The sequence below is a fragment of the Lonchura striata genome, chromosome 7 (assembly GCF_050655825.1).
Source record: "Lonchura striata isolate lonStrDom1 chromosome 7, ASM5065582v1, whole genome shotgun sequence".
Classification (NCBI taxonomy): domain Eukaryota; kingdom Metazoa; phylum Chordata; class Aves; order Passeriformes; family Estrildidae; genus Lonchura; species Lonchura striata.
The window spans coordinates 11,369,279-11,386,056 of record NC_140709.1 but is presented as its reverse complement, the minus strand read 5'-3'; the positions used below and the strand labels follow the sequence as shown (position 1 = coordinate 11,386,056).

Here is a 16,778-nt window from a genome sequence, read left to right as displayed (position 1 = left end):
ACAAGGAAATCTTGGTAATGTATTTGGTACATGCATCAGCAAATTGTTTTTCCAGCAAATCTGTAATGCTCCCTTTTCCTTACTTCTTTCATTTTAAAAAGTAAAAATAAAAGAAAAAAAAGTACATTTTGAATATGTTAATACAGAGCAGACAGGTGAATTTAAAAAAATCACCTAACCTCCAAAATATTAACTATGAGAAGAGAAGAGAGAAGGTATAGGGGAAGATGAGAAACTCCCCAAAGCAAATATAAGTGACTTGGTTTGGAGGTCAGACTTAATGGTTTCACAGAACATTAACTCTGTAAATTAAAAAACCAACTTTAAATAATCTGCATGTGATTACAACACTATGCACTATAATCAGCCTTCTCTGGGCAAACAGAATGCCTCCAAATATACATGTGTAGTTTTCAGGATAGGCTGCACCAACATCCAGGTACTACCTGCTAGTCAGCTATTGCTGTTGCTATTAGTTTTGGCTGTGGGAATGTGACTGCTGTGAACACACACAGCCAGCAGGCAGCTACCCCAGATTTGCAGATGTTTTGGTTGCTGAAGGAGAGGTGGCAGTTGCATGGAGACCCTGGACAGACCAGTCTGCACTTGTGAGCTGGCAGCCGCAGTCACTCTGGCAGCCTGCAGCCAGCACAGCCTTCCTTCCTCTCCGAGACTGCTACTGCAGAGGAGGGCAGCCAAAGCAAGGAAAGAAAGAGGCTAAAGGAGGAATTTGGACTCACTTTCCAGTGCTCCAGTGGCAGGGCTGAGCATCTTACAGTTTTTGTTACGGGAAGTCGAAGTGACTTCAGACGTGAAACAAGACAGGAGTGGGAGCCATGCCCAAACCTCATCCTGTCCTTCTGACAAAGCAGTGGGAATTGCTGCCAGACTCCTTCGGGAGGAGCAGGGGCTGGGCCCAGGACACAGCTCTTCGAGGGACTTCTCCCTGCTGTTCTAGATGACAGAGCATCATCTCAAGCACACTTTAGGAAATCCTTGCCCTAAATCCCCTAAGGCTCTTCCTCGAAAGCTCTTCCTGAACCCCTGGCCAGCTTCTGCCTGATGCCTCTCCTCCATCCTGCCTGCAAGCTTGGAATGCAGTCGCACCAGTTTTCAGCTCAGGAACTGAATGCCGAATGACCTCAGCTCCTCTGGTCTCCTCCAGTAGAAGAAATGCTTGAAGGAAAAAGACTGTGGTCTTTCACCAAAACCTTCCACCAGGATATAAAAATATAGACTATTCTTCCTTAACCTAGGCTGCCAAAATTCCACTTTTCTGTTAGTCTATGGGGTGTGAATTACACACACCTGCTACTGAGGAAATTCAGTGGCCAAACCATGTCTTCCCAGTAGCCCACTGGCACTGATACACATTTCTGACATTTCCCAATAACAGATAATTTAATACAAAATTCAATACTAATGTAACATTATAACTGAAGGTAAGGGAATTGGCATTTCAGGAAGTTAATGCATGTATTTCTAAGAAAAAAAAAAGAATTTGTTCATATCATAAGCAAAGTTTATTTGTATTTCCTTTTCTATTCCTTGTCAGTAGTAAGCATGAAAACACTACTCTTAAATAGATGAATACACTGTAAAAAATTCACTGTCAGAAGCTGTAATCAATTGGGACTTTATTGTTGCTCAGTCCTGCAAACTTGACTGACATGAACTTCAAAATGGCAGCAACAAAAGAATCTAAATCTTCTCATTTACACTATTTTCCCATAAGCTATTATAAATAGTCAATAATATTCTCAAAATACTTGCTTTTTTTTCCTACAAGCTATTTTAATAAATAGTAATTAATACAATGGAACCTTTTGAATTTGATCCTCACAGGGGTTATGATAGTAGTATACATGACCTCGTTCACCATCATAATGCACAGGATACAAATTATGATTAATGACTGAGTCAATTAGAGGTATAATTAATTGTCAGAATTAAATTCTACTTAAAAACAGTAAAAGAAGTTTTTGAATTACATCAATTATTGACTTGAAAGAGACTCACCATGTGAACCTCAAGAACAGTTTCTGAAATAAACAGATAATCTAATAAGGGTATTAGATTTGGGGATTGACATTATTATAGGAATACTAAAGAAAAGGCATGGCTATTATTCCATTGTTTACAGCATTCCATTTCTTTCAGCATGGCTAAAACAAGAAGAAGTTAATCTTTGCTTCAAATTGCTATTTCTGGTCATAAAGGTTACCATGATGCAACATGAATTTAGTTGGTGAAAAACTGTCAACAGTGTATGTTTTGAATCTGGGGGTTCATATAGACTGTAAAAATACTACTTTTACATAATGTCAAGAATACACTTGACCAAAACAGCCCACAAAATTGTGAACTACCAAGGTTTTCTAATTTAATTTTAAACCTTAACATGTTCATGTTAGTTCTGTTTTTTAATATAACTATTAAACATAAACTCTTCTTCCTCTTTTTAGCTCAAAAAGCACAGCCTTTTTACATAGAAGCTTATATTTCACAACTCTGTAATACAACAAACTGCTGCTAGTGATGTCAATGTATCTTTAGCATTTTCCCCCCAGAGATTTCCTTTATCTTTTCTTTTTCAAATAACAACTGCCTGCAAAGTTTCTATATCTGTAAACACCAAGACTAAATATCAGAGAAGATCATGGACTGCAGGCCCAAGTTTCTATCCAGATCTCAGTTACAGCAGTTGCAATCAGCTGAATCTGCATTTCTGGAGACTGAAGGTGACCTTTAATTATACAACAAACTATGACAGTGCTGCTGCTTTGAATTTTGGAAGTTTCTTGCAATATGCAAAACCTACCAAAACTCAGTATTTTTCAACCTATCAGGAAATAGGGAAAAAACTTCTTTCAGTAGAAGAATTTCAGTATTTTCATATTCTTTTTAAACATCAACATCACTCTACTCAACCTTGTCTGAGATAATACTAGTATTAGAAGGAATTATGTATTTTATATCTGGTCTTCAAAAGCATGAATTTTACACAGAATTTTAAGGTAACACCCTGAACATTAGCAAAATAATAAAACTGCAAAAGGTTAAAGTTGCACTTTTATACCAAGACATCTAAACTACCTTACCATTGCTCTTTTTAAAAATACTTTTACAGAACCCAAAATCTCATGCTACTATATCTACTCCCAAGAATTTCATTGTGTCTGTGATCACAAAGCACAGAACAGTTTAAACTTTATTCATATATGTCCCTGTTGAGAAAGGCACAAAGAAATAATCTATTCAACCTCTTCTTTCTATATGGAATCACTTGATAGGGTCACATTTTCAAAGACATAATTAACACTTTGTGAGCTTTATGTCCTCAATATGGATTTGATCCCAAACACCCACCCAGACAACCAGGTCTTCAGACAACTCATTTGCAGAGCTCATAGCATACCTATGGTATGACAGCTAAACGTGACTAGACCAACAGAAACAAACTCCCTAATGTCTACATTGTTAATTATAGCAGAGAGGTAATTAAGTTAGCCCTTGCTGCTTGGATGTAAGACAACAGGAGAACAATGGCACAGTCTGATAAGAAATGAGAAACACATGCAGCAGAGACACAATGGACAGACCAGAACCCGAGCACCATGACTATCTCTCCTTGCTGGCACCAGAGACAATGACAGCCACACTGAGGCAGTCCCAGCACAAGGAGACGTGGAGATTTCCACCCTCTATTTCCCAATTCAAGCCTAACATCCTCCACCATCCCTGTGACTCAGCTCATTTGCATAATTCTCAGGTTTTCAGGAAGAGATGAAACCATCAGTCTTTGAAACTGAATTTCCTTAACATAATTTTGGGGTGTAAAATACTCCACCGATGTAGTTTGCGGTTACTTACACGTGGTGGTCCTCAATAAAATGAGACAACACAGGAGCAGTAGTCTGCTGAAGTTGGAGTTCCAACATAAACTCCCTAAAATGTCTAAGACATGGAGCCTGAAGGCTAAGTGAGGTAGGGAAGTAGCCGAAAAAATTACCTTGATGAAAGACATCATGTAGCTTCTACCTCCCCCTCAAAGAAGATACAATCATCACTTACATGTTCATCATTAAAAAGGTGATGAATGGCAGAACAAGCAGAAATGGAGCATAGGATGCTTTAAATGTGCTCAAAGCCCAAGTTGGATGTGACTTTTGCATATTCCTTTTGAGAGCTGCAGTAAAGAACCTAAAGTGTGGTGTATAGGGAATCTAGTGACATGTCTTTCATCAGCCAGCTACAAAGGTAGACTCCACAAGAAAAAGGAGCTATCCCAAATCTCCCTAGAGAATCTAACAATGGGCTCTGGCTCACCACAAACCTGGAATCATCTACACTACAATGGTCAGTCTGCAGTGGGAATATACACAGGCTGCAATCAAAAGGTATAAATGAATTCCCCACTGGAAAACACAGAAGTTTCAATTTAAGAATAAAACTGTTCAGCTTTCATAAGCTAAAGATGTGTCGGGTCTATTTTTGCTTCTTTATACTAGAAAAAAGGAAGCACTGTAAAACTGAAGGACCAGGAAATCACTGTATGACGTTAGAGCTGGAGTTTACATACTTCTCAATAAAAAAGGCAAGAAAATATGCTGTATGAATACACAGATCGGAAGGTACCCAAACCAAGCCCAAGACAACAGATTTCAACCAACCTGTTCATGAGCAACTAGAATAGAAATTATGTCAAAACTTGAGGAAGGAGGAATGGGATTTGCTCATATCTCACAGGCTGACCTTCAGAGGTGTTTTTCAAGATGGGGTGTAAAGAACTCACCCATTACAGATCCCTGCTACACCAGTGTTGTTTATGGCAGCTCTGAAACTGCACTGTCACAATTCCAGCTGAAGTCTGGAAACTGAGGGAAATCCCTGGTAAAGAGAATTTGTTTTAGATCCTGGAAGCAATTTTTAGAATCTGCAGAATACTACTTTTCAATCTTTGAATTAATTTTGAGTTCTGCCCATTTTGTACCGAAATGCTTCTAACCTTTATGGTGTATGTAACAGCTTGCTGCTTGTCACATTTCAAGGAATGAGTTGATACAAGAAAGGACAAGATTGTACACACGATGTTAGGAGCTGTTGGGAGAGAGGTGTAAGAACCGAGGGGACTCTGGCATTCATTGAATGTCTGAAGAATGTCATGGAGTGCAAATCTGTCAAAACTGTGGTGACAGGAAAGAGCACATGGCACTTTCCAATGTGCTAGGAACTGGGGGTTGCCCCATGGGGGGATGCTCTCCTGGACTGCTGAGCACAACCATTATGTGCCAGATGTGTTTTAGCTGAACTAGACTCTCCAGATGCCTCAAGGCTGCAACAAACCCATCAAAGCCTCAGTTTGTATTAATAAACCAATCTTAAATCGGCATACTGCAGGTGCCAACTTGTAAGCAGATCTGCCAGGCCTGCCTCAGGGATGGCAAGATAATTTACAAGCAAGAACAGCCTCAACCATGCAATTTTTGTCTGTCACCACCAGTCTATCAGAGCTCCAGGCGACCAACTCCTCCTAAGATGAATTCCTGAATGTTTTAGGTCAGACATGGGCAGACAGGCATGATCACCCGACCACCCCAGAGCTTGTAGGCTGGAAATGAAGGCACCTACCAATGGACACACCATTGTGCTTAGGCAATGAGTACCTGCATGGGCACCTGCATCACACTTTTGGATCTAGGTGTCATTCTATCCATGCAAGACCTGTGAGAGACATGAAAGTTATGGGCCAGGAGAGAAAATAACCTTTCTGCTTGCTTGAATATATGTGCATTTCATCTGATAACATTCAAATCTCTTTAGCTACATTATAATGAGGTTAAAGCAAGAAAAATTTCCCCACCTCAAATATTACAAATGTCAGTAATGAGAACAGTAAAAATGTCACCACACGGAGAAAAGAGTGAAATTAGCATATTTAGAGGAGTATTATACCCATGGGTGAAATAATGCAATCAGCTAGCTGCAAGATAAAGCTAATTTGGTTTCCAACAGTTTATCAACAATACACTGCTCCTTTACATTAACAAATTTAACCAATACCATATCCTGCAAACAAGAATAATTCACACAAAATATTACACTATGTTAATTAAATGCTGGAATAGAAAAGGTCAGGCCATGACTGAAAGATGTGCATATGGGTTGTGAAGCTATGAAAAGATGGAGCGATTTCACATCAAGCAATTAAAATTAATTATTTAAATAATCATTAAGACAATAATAAATACACTTAAATATTTTTGAGCCTATTTCAACAGCCCCTTCAGTTTGTTGCTAGTTCTCAAAAATGTTTCTTTCTTGTTGACCCATGAAAGAGTCAAAAATATCTTGAAACCCATTGTAAGATGAAGTGTCTTGGATAAGTTATCAAAGAGTTATCCCGCTGATATTCAAGTTTTCCTTTGACCATGCAGATAATATGAGGCATGAGACAAGTTTTGCAGTTAAAAAACCGCACTTGCCTTATTTCTGTATGGGTTTCCTGCCACTAGAACCATGAAACCTCCACAATTACTACAGTTAATTGAAAAATGTTCAAAGAGAGAAGTACTTTTTCACATTGTTTACTTCTACAAATAGCAGCACTTTGTCTTGGGATGAATGCCAGCAAATCACTTAAATTATAGTAGTAACATACCCTTTTTAAATTGAAAGAACATTTTGGCATAGGCTAAACTATGCTGAGGTGGTAATGGATCAAAAAGACTTAGTAAAACGGGGAATTAATCTTATTTGGTGCTCCAAAGCACTACCAGAATATATAATCAGTCACGAGCAAGTCTGAATCTCACCCTATGTTTTTACTGTATTTTTATAACTACAGCTGTACACAGCAGCTTCAAATTTGAGTTTGCTGTATGTCCCATTATTTAATTGTCCGTGAATTTTATTTTTCTTGGGGCATTTCCTGAACTTTTGTAGACAAAATACAATTTTCCTTTGATCATAGTTCAGCTGATTTCAGTCAGCATATACTTCCTTGTTGCACTTTCAGTCCAGGAAACTGAGCTGCATGGACTAAGCAAAATGTGACGTCTGTTACGTTCTGAGAAGAATTTCATGGGAGTCTGAGGTTTTGGCTGCAAAATTGTGGGATGATGGCCATGTGTAAAATTCAACTGTGCACTGCCCAGCACATCACCAGTTATGACACTGACACCGGACATAAAACCAGTCTGTGGGGATCCCACTGTTCAGCTCTCCTCATTTAATTACATGGGAATTTATCAAGCCAACTTCCAGACTTTGTGACAGAATGCCTAATCAGGCCACACTGAAATACCCAATTTTTTAGGGAATGTGAAGCACTGTGCAGCATACGAGTCATTAATTTTATGACAAGTACAGATGGTTGATATACACATAAATTCTCACGTAACTTAATCTAATGAATATATACTTCAATCTATTTAAATTATAATACTAATGAGCAGGGTGTTCCCCATATGATGGTATATTCACACGAATTATTTTAAATGGATTTCTCTGCATGTTGTATCTGAACCCTGCTATTGTTTCCCTCTCAATTCGGACCACAGTTGATTCGTATCCACCAAAACAACACGATTTCCTGCTCCCTTTAGAGGATCGATACCCGAGGGATGCCCTGCTGCAGCAGCTCACGCTGCGGCGAGGGGCCCGCGGCCGGCACGGACGTGTCGGAGGAGCTGATGGGGAGGCTCGGCGGGTCCGCTGATGGCCTCGCGTCAGCCGCCGCTTCGCCCTCCCCATGTCCGCCCTCGTCCACGGCGCGCTGGGGGCACCTACCCGGCGCGGGGGAACGGCGGCTCCGCGCCCCGGCCATGCTCCGGCAGCTCTGCCTGCGGGGCGGCTCGGGCGGGCCGCGCCCGGCACCGCCTTCGGCGGCGGAAGGGACAGCGCGGCCCGGGAGCCGCGCGGGGCGGAGCCGCTGGCAGCGCCGCGGCCCTGCCGGTGACCCCGGGCGGCCGCGCTCCTGCCCCGGCTCCTCTGCCCCGCTCCCCGCGGGGCGGCGGCGCGGAGCCTCCCCCGTCCCGCACGCCCCCGCTGCCCGCCGGCGCGGCTCCCTCCCCGCGGGCGGCGAGCCCGGCTCTCCTCCGCGGCGCCGCTTCCCTCCTCCCCTCGCCGGCGGAGGAAGGAGGCGGCCGCCGGCCCTCCCCGACCGCGCATGCGGCAGTGCCGGGCCGGGGCAGCGCTGCCGCGCTCGGGGGCTGAAGTGTGGGTGTCCCTTCCCCCGGCCCCGTCCCCTCCTCCCCCGCGGGCCCCCGGCAGCGCCCCCGCAGATGGGCTTGGGCTGGAGCAGCGCGGAGGAGCGGCGGCCCCTCCTGCCGCCGCCGCCGCCGCAGCGGCCGCAGCCGCGGGGCCCGGCGGGGCTCCCGGCGGGGCTCCCGGCGGGGCGGCCGCCGCCGCTGTCGGGCCGCGTGTACGGGCGGCGGTGGCTGGTGCTGCTGCTGTTCTCGCTGCTGGGCTTCGCGCAGGGCCTGGTCTGGAACACCTGGGGCCCTATCCAGAACTCGGCCCGCCTGGCCTTCGGCTTCAGCGGCTGGGACATCGCCCTGCTCGTCTTCTGGGGGCCCATCGGCTTCGCGCCCTGCTTCTTCTTCATGTGGCTCATGGACAAGAAGGGTGAGCGGGGCCGGGGGCGGCGGGGCCGGGGGTTCGGGAGTCCCCGACCCGCTCCTGTGGCTTCCCCCGGGCCAGGCGGGGACGCCGTGGCCGTGTCCCCCGGCGCCGCGCGCCTGCGGCCGGTGAAGGGGACGCTGCCGGACTGGGGACACTCGGGCCCAGCGGCCTCGGCCTTAAAAAGGGATGACTAATACTTAAAAGGCATCACGACTGCTGTTGTCAAGTGCTCTGCCCAAACGAAGACACATCAAAGTCCATTCAGAAGGAAGATACTTAAGCTAGGCGGAATTAGGGCATCTGACGTCGCTTGGGAGGTTTGGGTCTGGAGGAGTGTGCTCCAGTCCGGCATTGCCATCCGACTGTTTGACCTGGAGATGGCCGTGATTTCTGGCTACCAGCTGGGAAACAAACACGTGTTGATGTTTCGATCAAGTAATGCCATTGCTCAGGGTGGCCATTGCATCTTGAAAGAAGTTCTTCATTTTTAAAAGCAGGCTGGATATCAAGTCTGTGGTTTTCTTTTCATTATGCTAGGGAGATACAAAGACAGGGAACACAGAGAAGTTGCGCTTTGGTGTTTCGAAGAGGAGTACAAGGGAGAGTTTCCTAATTTGTGTTCAGGCTATTGCATCTTGGTAACAAACTTACAAAAATGGTGTTTGTCTCTGGAGAACTTCTCCAGGGTCTGCTTGGTTCCTCTGTGGTCACCCAGGGGACCATTCCAATGAGGTCAAGTAGATATATTTGCAGATTTCAGCTTTTGACCTAAATCCACTGAAGGGATTTCTTTTAATTCCTGTTTAAACAGTCCTCTAAACAGGAGATAGGCCCCAGTGGACCCTTGTGGCTCCTGATCCTAAGTGCTACTTATTCCATTTATTTAGGAATTGGTAGCTCATTTGTGGGATGGGAAGGTGAAGAGGAAGGGAAAGGGAAAGCAGGCAGGGAGAAGAGTTGTATTTAAGAAGGCCTATTTCAAAACTGGAATTACTTTTCCTAAAACTGAAGAGGCATTGGGGAAATGAAATTTACTGGGCCGAAAATACATTCTGGAAATGAGTCCATGGTGGCTGTACATCCAGTGTTCTCTCAAGCAGTTTAGACTTACGTTGGCAATATCTGTCTCAACTGATATATAATGGTATTGTTAATAATCTTAAAGCAAGTTATTCTTGTTTGTACAGTGAAGACTGCTCATGGCATGAAGGAAATAAAGGTAAATGTGAACCTGTGCTTAAGAGAGCTGAGTCTGTATTTTTATTTCTACATTTTCTATGAAGTTGATCCTGAGCAATGCAAAATAATACTGGAAAGATTTTGAAGCAATTAATGGGGAAAAAAACCCTTTAGTAATTTGTTCTTTTATATTATGATTAGTGGTGTAGTTGTGGGATTTCTTGATTTCATGTATAGGTTTGATGGGAGTATGTATACTGGTGTTTTTCTCATGTCCTTACCTGACTGCTTTGGATGGCTTTTTTGGTTGGGTTTTTTTTTTTATTCCCATGTTTGTTGGAGGTGCAGACATGAGCAACCCCTTTGCTCTTGGTTTGTTGCTTTCCTTATTGAGAGAATGTTGGTAGGTAACCTGAACAGAGCATCTCAACTCATTTGGCTGTGTAAGGAGTACATATGGGCACTGGAGCAAGTTCTTTCCAGATCAGCAGATTTTGTGAGGGCCTTGATTGTCTTCTGATATTTGTTTCATGCTGTTTTCTGAATCTGGGTGCTTCCCACAGAGAATGTGGTGCTGTTCACTTTGGATAATGGAGTCCTGTCACTTGGTTCATCATGGAGCAGAGAGGAGAACTCGGGAGAACTGAGTCCTGAGTCAGCGTGGGGCACGCTCCACTAGAGGCATGTTGTGGAGAGTTACCTGCTCTTTGGAGTACGTGTGTTCCAGGAGGTTCTTGACTCTATTGCTTTGCAGCCATAAAGTTGGTTGAATGTGATCTTGCAAGGGTAGTATTTCACTTGCTTGCTGCTACTCCAGATTTACGGTGAAGAAGCTACACCATTTACTCTTTAACTTCAATCATTTGTCAGTGGAGTTGGCTAGTAAAGGAGCTGTCAGGAAAAAATGTATTTGTGAAGTGTCAACATGTAAAACCTGACAAGTATCAGAAGTGTGACATTGTAGATGAGGCATGTCAGAATCTGAGAGGAGATTGTGCTGTTAGATAGTCCTATACTTCACAGTCAGAGGTAAATCTAACTGATAAGTAGCTGCCTGCTGTCACTTAATCTGATTTTGGGTGATGATGCTTCAGAAGAAGTTCAGAAGTATTGGTCTTTTGGGTTTTTGGTTGTTCATTTGCAGCACATAGTTCACAGCATGAATCTGTACCCATACCAGACTTTTGTTGTGCGTTTTGTGCACCTGCTCCTTATTTCAGTACTGGTTGTAAAGGTGGTTTGGTCACTTTTTTCCTTTTTTCTCCTTTTTTTTTGATTCTTAACTAATTGGAAGTTGAAAGAATAAATATTCATGAATAGGCATGTTAATAGTACAAGAAGCATTTCTTGGATTCTGTGATCCAGTTCCATTGTAGCTTCTCAGAGAAGTGTGGAGCCCTCTGAGAAGAGACAGCAGCAGTGTTTATTTTTAGTGAGATGTGTGCTAAATAAGCTCTTCAGTTCTGTACAGAAGGGTTCTAGGAGGGAGGAATTACAATTTTTTTGGTTTTCTAACCTCAAAAGGGTTATTGACCTTTGTGACCTTTTTCCTTCTGGCCTGCTGAGAGTATCTCCTGGGTTCATTCTGAAGGCCTGATTGCAGCCAGCCCAAGCTAGGCAATTGGAGAATGGCAGGAATACATGGACTGGGAAAGGTGTATAGATGGTGTCACTTCTGGCTCCCCAAGGAATACTTCTAGCAACTCTACCCCTCCCCAGAGGATGACCCAGAAGGGATCTTGCCAGAAGCAGCATGACAAAAAGTCTTGGTTTACTGAAGGCCGTGTTCCTGTGGATCTGTAGAGACACCATGTTTTTTATGAAGTTGAGGATGATTTTTCATCAGGAAGGTAATGCTGGTCTTCACAAGGCTTCACAAAGAATATCTTGCTTGAAGATCTGAACAGACTCAGAGAAGACATTTTTGGAAGGGTGTTCAAAAGTGTTTTCAAGGGTCTTTGAGGTGGTGGAGGAAGCCTGGATTTAGCCCATGTCATTGTAAACAGTGTACACTGAAAGCTACTTTGTGGTTTTGCTGAGCTCTTGTCCTCAAAAATACATTTGTTTTCAGTGAGGTTCATGTATCACATCTAAAAGTTCTTTGGGGAATGAGCTCTGTTCCTGTTCCTGCCTCCCCTTACTCTGGCTGAATTGTGCCAGCCCTTGGCCACCCCTGGGGGATCCCATGTTCTTTGGATGCTGTATAAGGACAGTGGTGGCATCTGTCACATTTCTTAGTCCTGTTCTGGGATAGGTGCAAGTTGAAAATCAGGAATTATATTTGCATATGTCACTTTTGAGTATGTGCCATTTCGGGTGGATTTGAAAACTCTTTTCTGTGTGTAGGGTTAGCGGTGTTGTCTTGCTTGGTTTCTTAGAGAAGAAAGGTGAAAAGATAGAGGGTGCCATGGAAGCTACATGTGTCTTATTTGGTGCATTTTCTTTAGCAATAGGATTAGAGAGCCCTTGTTTAAATTCTAATTATCTTCAGAGATTTAATAAGACTGAAATTAAATGGTAAATTACTTCAGTGTGCTATTGGACGGACCCTTCTTGTTGACATTATTAAAATTAGCCACAATGTGTCACATGATACTTGAGTGTTTATGTACATTTTGTGCCTTGAGTGTTTCATTTCCTGAGAACTGTAAATACAACCACACAGGACTGTTAGGATGTTTATATGTCGAACTTGAAATCAAAAGCTTACATGCTTCCCTGGATCTGGTTCACCAAGGGGGTTTTATTAAGCTCCTAGTTACAAAGTGATATCTAGAAGCAATATATGTCAGTCTTCATTATATTCCCATGTAAGCAAGAAGAGGCAATGAAGAATGAAATATTTTATGATAGTTTACATTAAACAAATGGAATAGAATGGTGATACTTTCATTAATTTTTGGAATACAGTGAACAGTTTTATATTGAATTTGAAGATGAGACATATTACTTGTAAAAGTGGAATGTAATCTATTTCTTAGTCCTTTTTATAAAATTATATATGCTTATGTGGGTTGCATAGACAATATTAGTAACTTTATTTTGCTGAAATTGAATTGACGCAGCAATGTTATTCTAGTGATTACATTATGAAGTAGAGAGAAAACTTCAATAATCAGATTCTGGTTTTAATCAAGATTGGCTTATCCATTGACACCACGAAAGTTTTTATTTGTAAGCGTAGTTATTCCTTTCCTGAATACCAAACTCTCTATTTTATTGCTGTCTTCTAAATCATGCATCTTGGTTTCCTTCTCTGAAGACATTTGATAGTTCTTTCTCTTCCACTTGGGAATTTTGAGATTAAGTCCTTTAATGCAGTCTGACAAAATTGTCATGAATATTGAGTACAAGTACTAAATCAGAACTTGCTAATATAAAAAATGCTCTCCCTATAAAAAATGTTCTCCCTATAAAATAAACTACACATAATGCATAAACAGAACTGTCAGAACTGTGCATGGAAGCTTTCATGGTTGGAGTTCCTGGATTGTCACTTGGTGCTGCGTGTGTACGCTGGTTTTGCTTTCAGGGGACCTTTGGATGCCCCTACCTCACATACAGGATCACTTGGACATAAGGGAGGTGACTCCAAGGGAACTTGTTTTCTCCCAAGTTTTTTGTCTAGGAGGTGTTTGTGAAATGCCTTTGTGTTTTTTTTGCAAGATGTGAAGGTGGACACAGAGAAAAAACAAGCTGTCATTCTAGAAGTTGAAAGCATGAGTGGCCAAGTGAATCCAACAGGTGGGGAAGATTTTCTTAAGTGTTTCCATTATGCTTGGCATTTCAGAGTTCATTCAGGCTTTTGAACAATGTAAGTATAAATTGGAGCATGTTACTAATAATGTAGAAGAGTTGCTGCAAGTGTAGTTGCTGATAGGTTCCATTGTTGATATAGATGGATTATATGAAGTAATTTCTATGGTGGCACTCAGGAGAAAATGGGAGTTTTTGATGGAAGTATTCATAGTTCTGTCATGCCACAGGTGCTAAACAGAAGGACAAAAGAGGTGACTTGTGAACCTTGAAAGTTTGAGAATTTTTATCTTTGGCAAAGAAATGCATTTTCATCTCCTTTTTGTCATGATCTCGGAAACAGGCTTTTCTTATCTCAGATTCATGACTGCAAGATGAGTGCCCAGTATTTCAAAATGACTAATTTGATAATTCATGTCCTAAGTTCAAGTGTGAGCCTCAGCTAAAAACATCTGGGATAAGACTTGGCCTAAGGCTGCAAGACTTTAACTTAGTGACATCAATCCAAAAGGATTTACATGCTTCGACAGTAGAAGATTTTAGGCATTCTGACTTTGGTGGGTTAGTGCAGCCTACAAGAAATACCCATGGGAAAACTTACAGTTTCAAAAATGTGTGTAGAATGGTAAGGGAGCAGGTAAGAAAGGCAAGTGTGATGCAGAGATTAGTGAGTAGCCTCATAATAAACAAATTATTCTACTTAGTATTTATGGTGTTAGGATTCAGTAATTATGATTATTAGAGCGATGCCTCTGCCCAAATGAAGGTGCAAATGAGACCATATGTCCAAGTCCGTAGTACGGATTTTATTTAACATAAATATGAGGTAGAGAGAGATAGAAATAAGAAAAAGAGGGGGAGAAAGGGAATGACAGATTAAGTAGAAGGTATCACTACCCACAGATCCAGACAACATCCTGTGGGTCCTCTTCTTGTCTTCTCAGTGGTGGGGGTCCTGAGGTTGCTCCAGATTTTCACCATTTATATATTTTAGCAAACATAGGAGTCAGTGCTCATTTGGCTACACAGTTCTTTTATTCTATTGGTTAAATGATTCCCTGTATTCCAATGTTAATTAGTCCCATGTTCAGTCTCTCTCTTTTGAGTTGGTGGGCTTCCCAACTTAAATGAGTGGGCTATGGTCTCCACCTGCTGGACCCAGTCAGAACTTTCAGCCCAGCTGCTGTGTTGGCTTTCAGTGTAGATTCTTTGTGTTTATTACCAGTGCTCTCCCAGCTTGTTTTTCTCTTCCTAGTCTGAGATAATCGAAAAATAGTACCACTTTATCTTAAGTTCCCATCAGGTGGCATAATTTATTGTCCAAATTTCCAGGAATTCATGGAGTCCTATTCAAGAGGGAAGGGTAGGATGAGGCACTTGGTGGTCACAGATGAGCAGTTGCTTCTTTATACAGTTTGCCGTAGTGGGCAAAGTCCTTAAAAGCTTTTCAGGCTATTATGACCTTTATGTCTTTTACAGATGGCAAAGGTTTTAACTCCAGCAAGAGCAGTGAGAAGCTCTTTGGGATGGAATGAAAGTTAAATGTGAACTTTGGGCTTCAGCTAAGGAAGGAGCTGGGGGAGAATGCCTTAACTCAAGAAGTGAAGGGTGCATGTATTTGGTGAAAATGCAAGTGGTTGATGCACTTGAACCAAATACAAAAGAAGTCTGAAGGAAGATACCTGCTTTACTGCAGTCTGTCTCTCTCATCCTGTAGACAGCTACTGCATGCTATTAATGGTCCATATTTCATTATATTGTAAGCGATACTGATAGACACCTATCAAATCATGTGAAAGAGATTAACTTTCCTATGCTAACAAATCTTGGAAGAAATTAGATGAAGTGTTGCTTTTCATGTGGAGAGATGAAAGAAGCAATTAAGAGAGCTGAATATACGTAAATCCCACTAGAGCAGGTATTTGATCAGCTTGGTTTTACAAAATTTATTTTGATGAGTGCTGGTGTGCATATTTGTATAGACATACTTTCCCTCTGTACCATCTGAAGAAAAGAAAAAGGAAGACTGAGCCAAACTTGGCTTTTTTATATAAAGCTAAATTTTATATACTGTGACTATATGAATGTCCACAGAGTGTTTGTGCAATTGCTCCTAGAATGAGACTCATTAGAGAATTGATTGGTCCACCCTCCTTGGAGTAGGGCATGCTGCAAAAGACCACTTGATACACAGTGATTAGTAACACAGAGTGCTTTAATTACGAGCTCTGAATTCAGGCTGCTCTGGTTCATCATAGCAATGCTAGCTTGATTCTTAGTAGTGCTTCCCATACCTCCTGCTGGGCCAGGTTGAGTTGAAAAACATCAATGTGGCTGTAAATAGATGTCCTCTACTGGAGCTAGGTCTTTCTGTTGGGTGGGGTTCCACCCCAGCTCTGATTGCCGCTGTTTCCAGACATTGTCTTCATGCTGCTCTCCTGTGCAGCTGCTGTGCCCTTTGCACTCTTCACACAGGTCTTTGCAGCTGTGTAGGGGTACTGGGACAGCTGTTTAAAGACCATGTGAAGCATATCAGGAGGGTGCATTCTTGATTTGAAGGAACTTTTCCATGGTGGGAAGTAAAATAATTCTATTTACATATAGCTCATGTGACAGTAGTAATGGCCATGTTATCTGAGGATAACACTCTCACATACAAGCATAGCAAGCATGAGATGTTGGCCATAAACAAAAAGACAAGGAGTTCCACCTCAACATGAGGAAGAACTTTGTTGTGGGTGGCAGAGCACTGGAACATGCTGCCCAGGGAGGTTGTGTAGTCATGTCTTCTCACTGGAGACACAAAATCCATCTGGATGCACTCATGTGTAACCTGCTCAGGGTCACCCTCAGCCTTGGCAGAGGGGTTGGACTAGAGGATCTTCAGAGGCCCCTTCCAACTCTAATGATTCTGTGATTCTGTATGTAACTTGATATACCTTGATGCTGGGAAATTGATGAATAGGGAAATAATTTACCAGTGTAAAATATGATCCCTTGCTTTTCTTATGCAGCTGCTAACACAAGCAGAGTTAAAGCACTGAACTGGGTGAGGACGCAGGTCCAGATAGGAAGATACTTTGTCAACAGTAGCTTTTAGAAGTTGACTACAGAAGGTGTAATACCAGGGCAGCTGTGCACTGATACCTTGTTGCATGTTTACATGTTTTTTTACTACTCCTCAGAACCTTCTCTTGACCCATGTTCCTTCTAATCTG

At 42.4% G+C, this 16,778-nt stretch overlaps 2 protein-coding genes across 5 annotated transcripts in view; one reads left to right on the top strand and one right to left on the bottom strand.

Moving 5' to 3' along the window:
* The window catches only part of HSPBAP1 (HSPB1 associated protein 1), a 37,880-nt gene extending 29,930 nt beyond the window's left edge, over positions 1-7,950 (bottom strand). Inside the window, exon 1 of one of the 4 annotated variants that reach the window (XM_021526084.3) lies at positions 7,792-7,950. In XM_021526084.3, the coding sequence (XP_021381759.2) occupies positions 7,792-7,828 (37 nt within the window). In that variant the 5' untranslated portion in view covers positions 7,829-7,950. Of the gene's footprint in view, positions 1-4,795; positions 7,748-7,791 lie in introns of those variants that run through there. The other 3 variants (XM_085584208.1, XM_021526086.3, XM_085584207.1) reach the window with 3 other exon arrangements.
* Positions 7,951-8,171: 221 nt separating this feature from the next.
* Positions 8,172-16,778, top strand: part of SLC49A4 (solute carrier family 49 member 4) — a 71,008-nt gene continuing 62,401 nt past the window's right edge. The window contains exon 1 of the mRNA XM_031505445.3: positions 8,172-8,628. Within this exon, the coding sequence (XP_031361305.3) occupies positions 8,286-8,628 (343 nt within the window). The 5' untranslated portion in view covers positions 8,172-8,285. The remainder of the gene's footprint in view (positions 8,629-16,778) is intronic.